Source organism: Rattus norvegicus, chromosome 3, assembly GCF_036323735.1.
Source record: "Rattus norvegicus strain BN/NHsdMcwi chromosome 3, GRCr8, whole genome shotgun sequence".
In the NCBI taxonomy this organism is placed as follows: domain Eukaryota; kingdom Metazoa; phylum Chordata; class Mammalia; order Rodentia; family Muridae; genus Rattus; species Rattus norvegicus.
Genome location: NC_086021.1, coordinates 126,866,518 through 126,883,340, shown reverse-complemented (window position 1 = coordinate 126,883,340; position 16,823 = coordinate 126,866,518). Strand labels below are relative to the sequence as shown.

The window sequence follows — 16,823 nt, the reverse complement described above, 5'->3', positions numbered from 1 at the left end:
TCTTTGGTCTTTCTTTTCAAATAATGGCTAGATACATGTTGAATACAATGTCAAAAAATAGTTCTTAATTTCTGTACAGCCACTGAAGCTTTGAGCTGCTCCTCCACTGGCCAATAGATGGCAGCATGGTGTTACTTTAAGGCAGCAGTTTCTCAATCTGTGTCAACCAGCCCTTTCAGAGTTCACATATCAGATATCCTGCATATCAGATATTTACATTATGATTCATAACAGCAGCAAAATACATTAAGAAGTGGCAATGAAAATACCTGTATTTTTGGTGGTCCCCACAATATGAAGAACTGTATTGAAGAGTTGTAGCATTAGGGAGGTTGAGAACCACTGCTCTCAGACTTCATCCAGATCTCTCCTTTCATTAATGCCTAGGGCTGAACGTTCATGCGCAATTTCAGTTTTCATCTTGTATATTTCTCTCTTGAATTTCATTTTAATGTTAGTATATGGGGTATAAAATAGAATCTGGTATCCTAGTCTTATGTGTGTCTGCTCTTGGATTTTCTATTTAACTTATATTATAAAAATACTCATACCATAAAAATGTATCATTTTCCCAAGAGAGTGTATATACCTGTCATCTCAGCACTCAGGATGTTGAAGCAGAGGATTGCCACAAGTTTGAGGCCATCCTGATTTATGTAGCAAATTTCCTGGCCAATCAGGACTACTTAGCAAAATTTTGTCTCAAAAACCCAGTCAAACCAAAAACATACCATTGTTCAGGGTTGGCAGGCTAGACCAAGAAGTGGAGGCACTGCCACCAAGTCTAGAGACTTGAATCAGTCCCTCGCACTCAGACGGCAGAAGGAGAGAGGTGAATTCTGCATGTTGTCCTTTGACTTGCCCCCTGTGCTGTGGCACATGAGTGTTCACACATGGATATATGCACATTCACATACATATGAAATAAGTTATTAAAATTCTGCTCTCGTAAAAATTTCAGTGTTTGGTTTAGTAGCTTTAAGTATTCATTGTGTTTTACAACTCTCACTGTTCTCATCCCTACTGTCTTGCCCTACCCTTAAACCTATGTCCACTAAGCAATAATTTATTTCCCTTTGCCTCTATCCTCTGGAAAATACAAATATTTATTTGCCAAATGCATCACATAATTGGACACCATGCAGTATATGACCTTACTTGCTTGGCTTCTTTCATTCAGCATAAAAATTCCAGGTTTCCACAATGTAACATATCAATGCTTCATTTTTTTTAATAGGTAAAAAACTCACTGTATATTTTATTTTGGTTCTTGCTCATCTGTTGATGGATTTTAGGGTGTTTTTCACCTTTTAGCTGCTCTCAGCCACAGAGTTATAAAGCATTCATGTATATTTTTGTTTGAATAACATGTCTTGTTTTCATTATTTTAAGGCATATGCCCAAACTGATTTACTGGGTCATACTGTATTTCTGGTCATTTAGAAACCTGTTTTTATGTGGTCTGTAAACTAAGATTAGATTGTACAGTTTGTTTTAAGTTACTGAATAAAACATACCTCATAGTACGCAACATGGGATTCAAATATGTGTCTTTTAGATATATATATATTTATATCACTGTTCTCTAATCACACTATTCTGTTGATGTGTCATTAATTGATTTATAGTCTTAAAACAACTGAGTCGATTCCTCAGGGACCACATGTACTGCAAAGCTTAGAATCTACAAAGGGTTTGCTGAGCCCAGTACAGTTACTTCATTGTTTTTATTGCCATTTCTCTTAGGTTGTTGAAAATGTATTTACTTTCGTGTTAGATGAAGGTTCTACTCAGGGTTATGACTGAATCATATCAGACACAGATCTCTGATGCTGAGGTCTGGGAATTGAGTGAATTTGGTGTTGGTGTCTGAAAAATGTATATGGCTATGACTAGGACTTCTTCTCGTTACAACTTCTTTATTTTTTTTCATAAAATGTGATTTGCAGAGGTGTTTTTGTTTTCGTTTTTGTTTGAGACAGGGTTGCTCTGTAGCCCTGGCTGTTTTGGAACTCACTCTGTAGACCAGACGGCCCTGAAATCACAGAGATTTGCCTGCCTCTGCATCCCAAGTGCTGGGGTTAAAATTGTGGGCAACTACTGCCTGGCTCTTACTAGTTTCTTATTAAGTCATTCAGAATAACATTATTAATAATGCTTACAGTTTCTTCTCATGAACAAAATAATGTATTGATCTGTTTTCCAGGTGCTACCATATTGGGGAAATCCTCATGATAGAAAAGTTATCCGGAGATTCTGGAGTCAGGTAATTTCAGTCTCCTTCTCCCCTTCCTCTCCCTCCCCCTCCCCTTCCTCTCCCTTCCCCTCCCCCTCCTCCCCACGCTCTCGCTCTCTTGCTCTTCTCTCGGTCTACTGTTCTCTTTGGCTTGAGTAAATTCCTCATGCATACAAAATCTACAATACATTTTTGGATATGGGGCAAATAAAAGTGACCTATTTTCTTTAAAAAAAAATTAATGTGTATTTGCGTGGGCATATGTATAACAAATATATGCAGGATCCTTAAGAGGCTGGAGGGAAGGGTATTAGATCCCCTTTAACTGGAGTTACAAGTGATTTCTGCATCACTATGCAAGCTCTAAGTGAGCTATCTCTTCAGTCCTGCCTTCCCTTTTCTTTCATGACTGTAGATTATTTGATTGAAAATGCTTCAGAAACATTGGACATTTGCATTTTACCTCACTGCATCTTTCAGTCACATAGACGGAAGAACATCTATTCTTCTTCTTTTTAAAGGAGTGTTCATACTTTATTACCTTTTTTTTTTTTTTTCATTCATTTATTATATATAAGTACACTGTAGCTGTCTTCAGACGCACCAGAAGAGGGCATCAGATCTCTTTACGGATGGTTGTGAACCACCATGTGGTTGCTGGGAATTGAACTCAGGACCTCTGGAAGAGCAGTTGGGTGCTCTTAACCGCTGAGCCATCTCTCCAGCCCACTTTATTACCTTTTTAAAGACAAGATCTCACTCTGTAGACCAGCCTGACCTCAAACCCAGAGATCCTTCTGCCTTTGTCTCTCCAGTGCGGGGATTAAAGATGGGTACCACAACTCCAGGCCTCCTTTATTACCTACTGGAGAGATGGCTCAGTGGGTTCTGAGCAAGCATGATAATGTACATTCAATCCCTGGAACTTACTCATACTTACATATGTACATAAAAAAATGGTTCTTGAAAACTTTGACGTACTATTTTTCCCTATTTTCTTCTTACGTTTGTAGAAGACCTTATATACTCAGGATGCTCCCTTCCATGTGGTCATCACTAGCTACCAGCTGGTGGTCCAGGATGTCAAGTATTTCCAGCGGGTCAAGTGGCAGTACATGGTACTGGATGAAGCTCAGGCACTGAAGAGTAGCTCCAGGTGATATGCACAACAGAAACCAGCCTCATGGGTGGCAGTCTTCATAAATCAGCAAGGGCCAGAATTTCAGAATGTGACATAGCATGGTCTATGCCTGAGCTATTTGCCTAGCCAGAATGGAGAAATTCTTTGTATTTTTTCTTTGAAACTCAAATATCATGCTTAGAATATTTTGATTTTTCCTCAATATTAATTTCCTCAGATAATGGTTATAACTTTTGTTGTTAAAGAAAATTCTGTATAAGAAAGGATCTTGGCCTTTTCTTTGAGGGATGATTTTTATACAAGAACTCTGAGCAGCAAGTAGACTATTAACTCCATGAGTATTAGAGGTCATCTCTTTTTGGTCACTTTTCCTCCAGTCCTTGAATGGTTATTAGCCCTCAAGGAGTCTTTTTATTATAATAGTGCTTATGTATATAATGTGACTCGGTGCTGTTCTACATTGCATATGCTGTGTTTCTCATGTGAACCTGCAGGACTTTCTCTTAGAGGTTTGTGTAATGGGTAAATGAAATGTCCAATCCTAATGAGGACATTCATTCATGTTGTACTCTTTGAGAGACCACCTGCCTGTGGTTAAGAAAAGACTTCCTTTCACATCCACCCTTCCACATGTGATTTGCAGAAGCATAGAGTAAGACTTTTGACACTTTGTTTTTTTAGATATGTGCTTTCCAAATAGATGACTTTTTGATTTTGTTTTTGTTTTGTCTTTTTGAGACAGGATTTCACTGTGTAGGCATGTAGACATAGCTGTCCTAAACTCATTCTGTAGACCAGGCTGTCCTCAGACTCAGAGAAATTCACCTGCCTCTGAGTGTTGGGATTAAAGGCATATGCCACCACAACCTGACTGAGTTTAGGGTTTTTTGTTTGTTTGTTTGTTTTGATTATTTTGTTGTTGATGTTTTTCTTCCTTCTCTTCTTCCTCCTTCTCCCTTCCCTTTTCCTTTTCCATTTCCTTTCCCAAGATAAGAACAGTTGGAAACTGTAAAGGTCCCATCTTACCTATTTTTGGATTTTTTTCCCCTCTAAGCTATAATTCCAATGGTATTGATGAGTCTCACAATTCTGGGATTTTTATCTTCATTTTTGTTAAAGAATTTTTGATTGTGTGCATGATACAGTACGTAATTCTTAAATATATTTGGAGAGCATTTTTTAGAAATGTTGGGCCTTAGTATAATTACAGAAAGACATATTGCCAACATATAATTTATAACTTGTTTTCTTGAACAGTGTTCGTTGGAAGATTCTCTTACAATTCCAGTGTCGGAATCGGCTTTTGTTGACTGGAACCCCCATTCAGAATACCATGGCAGAGGTAGGTACTATTCAAGGTAATAGTGTATATCTTCGTAAGACACCTGTACCCACACTGGACTCCTACCATTTTAGACAAATAATATTCACCACGTAGCCGTATTAGACTGTAGCTTCCTAAGTGTCTTGTAGGCAGCATTCTTATTTCCTTACTGTTTATCAATTGTGTTTCTTTTTGTTTCCTTAATAAATATTGAGTACATTAGGAAATGTTTCCCATCTAATACAGATAACTTTTTACTCTAGAATTGGAAAATAATAGTCTCTAACCCCAAGGGCCTCAATTTTTTTCATTAGAATTCATCATAATAGGATTCAGAAAACTTTCTCTAAAAGAGAAAATAGTATTTTACATTTCATAGACAGTACATTTCACTGTTAACAACTGCTTGTTTTTGTTTATGCAGTATGGAAGCAGTCATAAGTAGAGTGTAATTGCATGGCTATGTTATGTTCCCATAAAACTTTATTCATGAAAACATAGGACCAACAAGAGAGCCTCATAAATGGTAATTGTCTAGCCCGTGCTCAAGGGCTCTTAGCGGCTATTCATACTACTGCAGACTGTGGTCAGCTGGGGAGTCAGCTGTGTGACTGTCATCTTTAGAACTATACTACAGAATCTCAGCAGTGCATGTACTTCTAAATTTACAGTTTGCAAATAATTGAGAAATCATTTTTTTGTTACATATTTGGGTTCATTGAGCAAGCATGTGTTTGGATTCATTTATCCTTTCTGTCTCATAAACACACATTCATTTGTTAATTCACTCCCCAAACCTTAATATGTAGTCATACAGTATCATTTTATGGCACCATATCTGTTTGATATTTTTCTTTTGTTTTAAGCTCTGGGCTCTGCTACATTTCATTATGCCAACACTATTTGATTCCCATGAAGAATTTAATGAATGGTTTTCCAAAGACATTGAAAGTCATGCTGAAAACAAATCTGCTATTGATGAGAGTAAGTATTGCTGTGCCTTTCCTCTTTTTGTGTGGAGTTTTAAGACTCTGTAACCCAGGTCTCACACTACAGCCCAGAATGGCTTGGGATTCACTATGTAGTGTGGCCTCAAACAGATATTTCCTGGTTCAGTTTTCCAAGAGCTGGAATTACTGGTAGGAGCCACCACACCTGGCTCTGAATTTTATTTTCCATCTATTAGTATGGGCAACTATGTACATTTTTTTCTGTGTGAAGAATTTCTCTTTCAGGATTCCTACAAGAGTTGAGGATAAAACTGTTATAAAGTAGTTAATATACTGTTAATGAAAAAGCTAGGGCTGGAGAGATGGCTCACTGGTTAAGAGCACTGACTGCTCTTCCAGAGGTCCTGAGTTCAATTCCCAGCAACCACATGGTGGCTCACAACCATCTGTAATGAGATCTGATGCCCTCTTCTGGTGTGTCTGAAGACAGCAACACAGTACTCATATACATAAAATAAATCTTTAAAAAAAAAAGTATCTAAATGCTCTTGTGTTAAAAAGAATAGAGCAGGGGTTGAGGATTTAGCTTAGTGGTAGAGCGCTTGCCTAGCAAGTGCAAGGCCCTGGGTTCGGTCCTCAGCTCTGGAAAAAAAAAAGAATAGAACACCACTCTAGACAGTCTAATCTAAGTGAGATATATAAAGCTTAATAAAAATACTTCATTTTGGTTTGTAGGCATTCTGTCTTAGGGTTTCCATTGCTGTGAGCAGACACCATGACCAAGGCAACTCTTACAAAGGACAACCTTTAATCGGGGCTGGCTTACAGTTTCAGAAATTTAGTTCATTATCATCATGGCGGGAGTGTGGCAGCGTGCAAGCAGACATGGTGCTAGAAGAGCTGAGAGTTCTACATCTTTCTCCTTAGGCAACAGAAGGAGAATGTCTTACTGGGTATAGCTTGAGTTTAGGAAACCTCAAAGCCCACCTACACAGTGCCTTACTTCTCCTACAAAACCATACCTACTCCAATAAGAGCATACCTCCAAGCATTGGAACACATGAAGTCTATGGGGCCAAACCTATTCAAACCACCACATTACCATGGAAACATCCCATGAAAATTATATTCATAGGGAAATTATATATAACAGGTCATAGTTTTTTATTTTTGTTTTTCTTATTAAAAAAAGTCAAATATCAGAGAGGTTATCTCTTATTTTCATTTATATTAGGATTTAAATTTTTTTCTTTTAATTTTTCTAATTGTTGGATGGGAAGGTATATACTACAGTGAGCTTGTGGAGGCTATAGGGCAATTATGGAGTTGTTCTCTTCTTTGTTTTTACCCCTATGTGGGTTTTGGGGAACTTAGACTTAGGTCACTAGGCTTGTTTGGTAAGGATCTTCATCTATTGAACCATTTCATCTGCCCTAGGATTTGTTTCTTTTGCAAACATTTTTAACCTTGTTTGTCAATAGCTTTGTATAGACATAACTTGACATCTACTAGTTATAAGAAAAATTAAGTAGGGTCTGGAAAGATGGCTCATTGGTTAAGAGCCCCAGCTGCTCCTCAAGAGGATTTGTGTTCAATTCCCAGAATGCACTTGTAGCCACTAGTTGTCTTTAACTCCACTTGAGATATGACACTCTTTCCTGACCACATTAAACACTACATATATACATGGTGCTCAGACATGCATACAGCCAAACACCTATACACAGTAAAATAAATAAATTCTATATGTATAATTTTGGGGAAACAGTGTCCCAGTTAGCTTTCTGTTGCTGTGGAAAAACTTCGTGATCAAAAGTAGTTGGGGGAGGACAGGGGTTTACATGGGTTATACGTCCCAGTTGTAGGCCATCATAGATCTCAGAAGAGGAGCAGAAGCAGAAAGTTTGAAGCAGAAACTGAAATATAGACCTGGAGAAACACTGCTTTCTGACTTGCTTTCATGGGTTGTTTAGCCGCCTTCTTGTTTTACCCAGGACTACTACCCAGGGTGGCACTGTCCACAGTGGGCTGGGGATTCCTTAATCAATTAGTAATCCAGAAAAAGCAGCCATGTGTAGTGGTGTATGTCTTTAATCTCAGAACTCAGGAGGCAGAGGAGGCAGGTGGATCTCTAAATTTAAGGCCAAGCTGATCCATAGAGGGAGTTCCAGCATACCCAGAGCTACACAGTGAGGCCCTGTTTCAAAAGAAAAGAAAAGAAAAAAGAAAAGAGAAGAAAAGAAAATGTCCTCACATTCCAGTCTTGATGGGAAAGAATTCCTTAGTTGGAGTTCTCTCTCCCCAGGAGATGCTACTTTATTTCAGGTTGATAAAAACTACATAGTACACACTGGAAGTTCCTTTTAGCTTTGAGTTGATCTTGATGCAATCTCCCAAATTTCTAAAAATGTGTTTTAATGTAAACAGTCTATGTAAGATGCTTGTTTTTCTACTTTGGACCTAGTTTATTCTTTTAGCAAATCATCGAGCTCAGTGGCATTTGGAGGGTGTTGGAGAGAGGAAGCTAATGTTTGTTTTGACTGTCTTCAATCAGTATATAGTGCATTATTTGTGGACTTCCTGTTTCAGATCAACTCTCTCGATTGCACATGATCTTGAAGCCATTTATGCTGAGAAGAATCAAAAAAGATGTAGAAAATGAATTGTCTGACAAGGTAAGAAATAAAATCTTACTGAGTTTGAACCTTAGTAGATACTAACTTAAACTTTGTAGGATATTTCCTTGATACATATTTAGTTGAAGGATAATTAGTTTGATAAAGAAGATCTTTGAGGGCTGGAGAGTTGGCTCAGCAGTTAAGAGCTCTGGCTGCACTCTTCCAGAGGTCCTGAGTTCAATTTCCAGCAACCACATGGTGGCTCACAATCATCTCTAATGGGATGTGATGCCCTCTTTGGTGTGTCTGATGACAGGTACAGTGTACTCATATACACTAAATAAGTAATATTTTTTAAAAAAGATCTTCGAATTTGAACAGTCATAGGGGACCTAACCAAGGCAAAGTAACATTTTTTTCCTTTTGTTAACAACTCTCCTCCTGTTGGTTTTGTTTTATATTTATACAGGGTCTTAACACTGTAAGCTAGGCTAGCCTGGAACTCATGTAGTATAGGATGACCAAACTCTGAATGATCTTCCTGCCTGTTGAGATTATAGGTGTGAGCCATCATGCCTGGCCATACAAATGGAGAGTTTGAAACATTGCAAAAATAGAATAATACAATAACTCCACTTGTGCACATATTACAGCATAAGTCATTATTAGCTCGTGCCCATCCCTAATTCATGTATTCTGAAACAAATAGTTTCACGCAGATCTCTCTATGGTTTTATTTTCATTTGAAACAAGATCTCACTGTGTAGACCAGGCTGAAGCTGGGCCCAAAGCATGGAGCATTTCTTGCTTTTGCAGAACTCCACATACTGGGATTAAATCATGCACTATCATGCCCTATAGATTTGGTCTTTTTAAAAGTCAGGTATCATCTTTGAGCAAATGAATAATACTGTTAACCAATTTAGTGCATTGTAGAAAAAAAATCCCTCTTTCTTTCTCCTTGATATACCACATGGTGCTTGTTGTACACTAAGAGTCCTTTCACAGTTGGCATGTAAGATGTAGGTGTGAGTATGTTTGGAGAGTACTGTGAAGAATGATGGTTTCACCTAAAATGTTTTGTTTAAAAAAAATTTTTTTTTTTTTTTAGATTGAGATTCTAATGTACTGCCAATTGACCAGCCGACAAAAGCTCTTATATCAGGCACTAAAGAATAAAATTTCCATTGAGGACTTATTGCAGTCTTCGATGGGCTCTACACAACAAGCACAGAACACCACCAGCAGCCTCATGAATTTAGTCATGCAATTCAGGAAGGTAAGACTTAGTCACTTGCTTTGATGATGTTTTTATTGACCTGTTTCGTGGAAAGTACTCTAGGCTTGATTCCAAATAGACCACTGGAGATGAAAATGGGAAGGTAAATATTCAGGAAGTTAAGCATTCAGCAATGGTGTCCGCAAATGACAATGTTGTCTTACCATTTCTCTTCATAGGTGTGTAATCACCCAGAGTTATTCGAACGGCAAGAAACGTGGTCTCCATTTCATATTTCCCTAAAGCCATATGAAATTTCAAAGTTTATCTATCGTCATGGACAGATCAGGGTCTTCAACCATTCACGAGATAGGTGAGCAAATAATTAACATCTGGTGATGATGAGTGTTTTTGTAATTTGGCTGAGTGGGCACATTTATTTTTAGTAGCCCTAGAGATTGAACTCAAGGTCTCATGCTTATAAAGTGAATGGTCTACTACAGAGCTTTATCCCTAGTGCAGTAGGTAAATTTATGATTCATATGATGAATATATGAGTGTCCAATAAAGAGATATTTAATAAATGGTGAACAACTATTCAGGGTGCTTATGGGGGGAGTTGGAATGCTACTAATGCTCCCATTAGATGGCCTTAAGCACCTTAGCCATTTCCATTACCTACCTGTATAGGTGTGTATTTGCACCAAAAGTCAACAGGTAAAATACTAAAATGCCTTTGTATACTAAAGTGACTTAGAGTCACACTTACTGCAGAACTGAGTCTATTACTTTTTATAAATTTACTCTCTCTGCTTAAAAATGTTGAAATAATCACTTAGCTAATGTGCTTCTGGAATCTAGACTTTCTGTTGTGCTCTTAAATGAATATCTGTATGCCAGCTTTTCAGAGCTATGGACTTTGAAAGTTCAAAGCTTTGTTACAAAATTATTCATCAATGTGACTCAATGAAGCTAAAATTGAAGATTATTTAACAGATTTGAACACGAGAAAATAACCAGAGTTGTGCTTTTGTTTAGTTTAGGATTGATAATGTGTGGAATAATGAGAGATTTACATTATTGTAACGATTCTGAACTTTCTGACAATTGTTTCATGATTTGCATGGTTACATGACAAAGAACTTTTTATGTGTAGAAATAGTCTTAAAAGATTTTTCTTATTTTGGAGCCTCCAGCTTAGCTAACTTTCCAATATTTTTATTTCCCTTGAGAGTTACTTTAATTACTTGTTTTACAGGTGGTTGAAGGTTCTTCTTTCTCCATTTGCACCAGACTATATCCAGCAGTCTCTCTTCCATAGAAAAGGTAGGTGTTTTGATCTTTGTTAGGAAGGTGTATCTGGGATTTACCAGGGTTTTGCCTGTAGACAGATTTTGTTTTGAACTAGTAATGGTTTGGAGTTTTATTTTGATTAAAATAAGGTTGATAAATTAGTGACTAGGGAGGTGGCTTAGAATGGAACATTAGCATTTGCTACACTAATGTGAGGACTGGAGTTCAAATCTCTGCAACCCAGGTAAGTGCTGCCTGTGGTAGCCCTCTGTAAACCTGCACATGGTGGCAGAAACAGGATCCCTAAGGGTCAGTATTGTTCTTTGATTTTCCAGGTATTAATGAAGGAAGCTGTTTTTCTTTCCTTCGATTTATTGATGTCTCGCCAGCAGAAATGGCAAACCTCATGCTTCAGGGACTTTTGGCCAGGTGAGAAGTTTGCTTACTGTTTGATAGAAGAGCATTGGGAATAGACAGGGACAAAATGTGATAAATGTGAAGTTAGATATTTAGTATTACATCATTTGGGCCTTTTTCCCCCATTAGTAATTTTTTATGAACTAGGAATGATGGTGATACATACCTGTAATCTAAGCACTGGGGAGGCTGAGGCGAGAGTATTGGGTGTTGGAAGCAGGTTACGCTGCATGAGACCTTGTCCCACCCACCAATAAAAAAGAATTATGGGCTGCAGAGATGGCTCAGCGGTTAAGAGCACTGACTGCTCTAAAGAGGTCCTGATTCCAATTCCCAGCAACCACATGGTGGCTCACAACCATCTGTAATGGGATCTGATGCCCACTTCTGGTGTGTCTGAAGACAGTGACAGTGTACTTATATAGAATAGATAAATAAAAAGAATTACTTTTATTTTTCTATTTGTGTTTGTATATAGGTATTTGTAGATATGTTTGCTATTACATCAAGCATTCTGGGAAATTTAGTTCTGTACTTTTGTTTTCAAAATGGCTTTCACTGATTTTATTATATTTGTAAATTTATTTTTAACTCTTTAAAAAATGTTAACTGGTGTTTTGCCTGCATGTATGTCTGTGTGAGGGTTTTATAGACAGGCGTGAATTGCCAAGAAATGAGGATGCTGGGAATGGAACTTGAGTCCTCTGAGTGAGCAGTCAGTGCTCTTACCTGCTGAGCCATCTCTCCAGCCCTCATTATGGTGCTTTTAATGTAATAGATAACTCATTAGGAATTATTGTCTCCCCGATAAGATGGTTTGTATGCTAAGAGTTATTGAAATAGAGATGTGTTTTGAATATTTTTGTATTTGCTTACTTTTTGTTGTAACTTCATAAAGCATTTTATTTTAAAAACAAATGTCAAGAAATATATAGAGTGAAAGTATGAAATGGCCTTTTCTGAATGTTGGAAGGAATTGTTCCAAAATGCTTAATATCTATGATAATGAGATAGATCCTTGTTGTGAGCTACCAAAGTTCCCAGGAGCACTGAGAATGCACATTTCTGTTTGTTTCAGGTGGTTAGCTCTTTTCCTATCTCTGAAAGCCTCCTACAGGCTCCATCAGCTGCGCTCTTGGGGAGAGCCAGATGGGGAGAGTCATCAGAGATATCTGAGAAATAAGGATTTTCTTCTTGGAGTTGATTTTCCACTTTCCTTCCCCAATCTTTGCAGCTGCCCTTTGTTAAAGGTAAGCCACTCTCTGTGCATAGATGTCCTCAAGTACCCCTGAGGAGCCTGTGCTGTGTACTGAGTTACAGTCTACCATGTGTATGCTTTCCAGTTTAAATGCTCTGTATATAACTCTGCTGTGGTGAACAACCGCTTGGCTTGCTTTCTTTATATTATTCCTTTATTTTTATCTTATATGTTGGGAGTTTTGCCTGCATGTGTCTGAAGTGTAGAAGGCTGGAGCAAGAGGACTACAAGTTCAGAGGCAGCTTGGACAATTTAGTGAGACCCAGTCTTCAAATAAAAAATAAAAATAGGCCTGTAGCTGTTGTAGTAGCTTGCCGTTTGCCCATTTTTTATTTTGGTTAGGATTTATTTGCTTGAGTTCCATGTGTAAATTCACAAAAATGTATGTAGCATATTATGTCTGAGGGCTTTGAAATTTGCCCATGGCTTTCAGGCAAGAATGTGCTAGCTGTTCATAATGGCACATACCAAATCCCAGTATTGTGCAGGTGGAGACAAGAGTTCAAGTCCAGGGGTTGGGGATTTGGCTCAGCGGTAGAGCGCTTGCCTAGCAAGCACAAGGCCCTGGGTTCGGTCCCCAGCTCCGAAAAAAAGAGTAGGGGAAAAAAAAAATGAGTTCAAGTCCATCCTTTGATGCATAATGCTTGAGGCCAGCCTATGCTACCCTGTCTCAATAAAGAAAATAAAAGTTAAATCAGTGTTTGATAAGTATGTACATGTATAGCAAAAATTGCATGTACAGACTTATAGAAGAAAATGTTCACCATCCCTTTATATGTAGTCTTCCTTTATTTTCTTCTTGTCCTCTTCCCCACCCTCTCCTTGTCATTCCTCTTCCTTCTGGTAGGTGTATGTGTAAGGCAGATCCAGATTAAGTGGGAGAGGTTGTTTGTAATGTGCTTATGACAAGTGGGTTCAGTGGAAAGGGGGCTTGCTCCTAAGCCTGAGAAACTGAGTTGAATCTCAAGAATCTGAGTATAATCCTCAGATGATGGGAGGAAACAACTAGACTCACCAAGTTGTGCAACACTCACACACATTGCAGAAAAGAAAGCTGGAGGACAGTTGAATGTCAACTTCTGGTCTACACCTACCCACATATATATATAAAACAAAAATGCATGCATTCACGTAGATAAGAATAATAAAAACAGTTTCTTATGTAATACAGATTTCAGATATATATTCAGTATAGGGTAAAACCAATTTTACTCTTAGGCTTTGTGGGGAGAGTCAGAGGAAGAAACTCCATATGGTCAATATTTATTTATGCCCACGGGGAAAAAGTAAAAGGTAACTGTGTGTTCAGCTATGAATGTAAGCTCTGTTGGTGTGTGTCCTCAGAGCTGTTTGGTAGGCGGTAATGTGTACTGGAGAATTTTTAAAAGTCTTTATTTAAAGCTGAAAACTATAAGAAATACCCTATTTTGAGATGGAATCATTTTTAAGCTATATCCAAGTAAAGACCTGGTCAGAAATGATGATTGTCAAAAATTAAGTATCCTTATTAATTGCCATTTAACACTGTCTTTAGCAACAAATGTCATGGTATTAGCTATATTAGCTATAGCATGTTCATCTGTCTGTCTGTCTGTCTGTCTAGGATTTTTTTTTTTTTTTTTTTTTTGCGTAGTAGTGCTGGCTGTCTTAGAACTCACCTTTTAGACCAGGCTAGCCTCAAACTCAATGCTTGACCCTGTCTCCCGAGTGCTGGAATTAAAGGAGTGTGCCACCATGTCTGGCTTTATTTGGTAAATTTTTTAAATTGCAAAATCTAAAACTGCCCCGGTTTCTCTGAACCACTTAGCTTAAAAGAATTGAGTATGTAAGGCTTTTAACAGGGCTACAGAGACTGTACAGGCACTCGCTGGGAAACCTGAGGACCTGAGTTCTAGCTCCAGAACCAACAACTGCAGATTCCTGCAAGACATCTACTCATACATGGTGGCCCATGTTGCCTACACATATGTTTACACTAAATACAAACACTTGCGCATACACACACACACACACACAGAGACATTGTAAAAGACAAGATATAACTTTTGCCAGGTTTAGTAGCATATGCTTCTTTTTTTTTTTTTTTTTTTTGGTTCGGAGCTGGGGACCGAACCCAGGGCCTTGCGCTTCCTAGGCAAGCGCTCTACCACTGAGCTAAATCCCCAACCCCGTGGCATATGCTTTTAATCTCAGTATTTGGGGGGCAGAGGCAGGTGGATCTCTGAGTTGAGACTAACCAGGTCTACAGAGAGAGTTATAGGATAGGGCTATACAGAGAAACCATATCTTGAAAAACAAAAACAATATAGATAGATAGATATAGATAGATAGATGTGTGCATTTATTATTTCCACTGCTAGGTAGATTTTTTTTTTCTGGAAAGGGACTGATGATGTTTCCGTTCATTTTGTTGTTTTGGTTTTTTTTGGTGGGGGGCTTATTTGTGTGTTTCTTTGTTTGCTTGTTTTTCGATTCATGGTTTCTCTGTGTACCCCTGGCACTTTTGGAACTCAGTCTGTAGACCAGAGTGGCCTTAAACTCCGAGATTCACCTGCCTCTGCCTCCCAAGTGCTGGCCGATATATATATATATATATATATTTTTTTTTTTTTTGGTTCTTTTTTTCGGAGCTGGGGACCGAACCCAGGGCCTTGCGCTTCCTAGGCAAGCGCTCTACCACTGAGCTAAATCCCCAACCCCACCAGCCCGATATTTTATTGATTCCTTTTGATGTGTTTTGACATCCTGTTATTTAAAAGGTTTTATTTTATTTTGTGTGTGTTCTTGCCTGCATGTGCCACATGGAGGCGAGAAGAGGGCAAAACTCACATACACAAATGCAGGCAAAAGCAAGTACACACGCAGGCAGGCAGGCAGGCAGGCCTGAACCCATGTCCTCTGGAAGACTGGAGTAGCTGGTGCGATCTCTCCAGCTCCTTTTATCACCTTCTTAATAATAACTACATTGTTGGAAGGAAGAAGTTCGAGAAAATGTTCATTCTCTTATGTATTTATAGTCTGTAAATATAATCAATTTCTGCTGAGCTTTACTGTATGAGAATACTGAAAATAAAGATAGCTTAAAGATAGTGTAACTGTTGTTAAGATGCCCTAAGTATTCAAACGCCATTAGCTTAGTTGTTGAGTTACTTCAGTTACCTATGCAGAGATGGTCTTCATGCCAGTGCTATCCCAACTACCAGTCCTGAACTACTCCTGAAATGAGCAGGATAGGCCCCTGGTCTCCTCCAATCCCAGGAGCGTAAGAGGACTTACTACTATTGTCAGCAGTACACTTCTGAGAAATCAGGAAAACAGCAAACAATACAAATCAACCATGGCTTCATTTTTAGTCCTTGTCTCTACAGTAGTTAAACTTCTGAGGTAGTGTACCTAACTTGTCAGTGTTCATTAGTAAAGGGTGACAGCTGTATAATCTTCATATCAATCATTCAGGTGATAGTAGATACAAATGTAAAGGGACAAAACTTTAGTGCAGAGACCAGCTTGCAAAAGAACAGTTGATATTAAAAGATTAGAAGTACTTGGTGGGTGTTGCAAAGACCTCAACATCTATAGAAAAGACAAAGCACGTCAGAACTGCATGGGACTAGGCTTGTCAAAGCCCCATGGGTACCTTTGTGACTAGAAACCACTGAAGATGGGGTTGGGGATTTAGCTCAGTGGTAGAGCACTTGCTAGGCCCTGGGTTCGGTCCCCAGCTCCGAAAAAACCAAAAAAAAAAAAAAAAAAAAAAAAGAAACCACTGAAGATGCTGGTGAATGTGGTGGTGTCCACCTCCAATCCTGTTCTTAGGGGCCTCAATTGTGAGTACTATAGATGGAACCCATCCTAGAACATGAGTGAGACTTGTGCACACACAGGCCAACCTGTGCAGGCAGTCAACCTCCACTTAAAAATAGCTACGTCTTTTCATGGCTGTATTCAGAACATGATGAGTGAGTGGCTCATGAAAGCAGATAATGATGTGTATGTTCTATTGCACAGGAAGGGAATTTCTTACAATGATGATCCTGATAACTCAGAAGCTTTAGTCTATAAAATAGGCTCCCGTGCATGAATGAGCAAAGACCGCCTGAAGTGTTTAACCATTGTGATCCTGCTCCTTGTTTTTATGATGTTAAATCAGTGCACGAGTTGTCTTGTAGATGATCTTCATCCAAATTGCTATTTAGATTACCAGCCGGTACTGAAAAATTAGTACAAGTAAACGACAGAATCAAGAATGAAGATCCAGGGTTGGGGATTTAGCTCAGTGGAAGAGTGCTTGCCTAGGAAGCGCAAGGCCCTGGGTTCGGTCCCCAGCTCCGAAAAAAAAGAAGCAAAAAAAAAAAAAAAAAAAAAAA

The 16,823-nt window shown here is 38.5% G+C and overlaps 1 protein-coding gene across 2 annotated transcripts in view; it reads left to right on the top strand.

Annotated features, from left to right (window-relative positions):
* Ino80 (INO80 complex ATPase subunit) overlaps window positions 1-16,823 on the top strand; it is a 97,253-nt gene that overhangs the window by 36,192 nt on the left and 44,238 nt on the right. For both annotated transcript variants that reach the window (NM_001261404.2, XM_039104549.2), the window contains 10 exons: window positions 2,207-2,266; window positions 3,250-3,392; window positions 4,635-4,719; window positions 5,568-5,685; window positions 8,241-8,326; window positions 9,381-9,548; window positions 9,728-9,861; window positions 10,747-10,814; window positions 11,117-11,210; window positions 12,277-12,448. In NM_001261404.2, coding sequence (NP_001248333.1) covers window positions 2,207-2,266; window positions 3,250-3,392; window positions 4,635-4,719; window positions 5,568-5,685; window positions 8,241-8,326; window positions 9,381-9,548; window positions 9,728-9,861; window positions 10,747-10,814; window positions 11,117-11,210; window positions 12,277-12,448 — 1,128 coding nt within the window. The remainder of the gene's footprint in view (window positions 1-2,206; window positions 2,267-3,249; window positions 3,393-4,634; window positions 4,720-5,567; window positions 5,686-8,240; window positions 8,327-9,380; window positions 9,549-9,727; window positions 9,862-10,746; window positions 10,815-11,116; window positions 11,211-12,276; window positions 12,449-16,823) is intronic.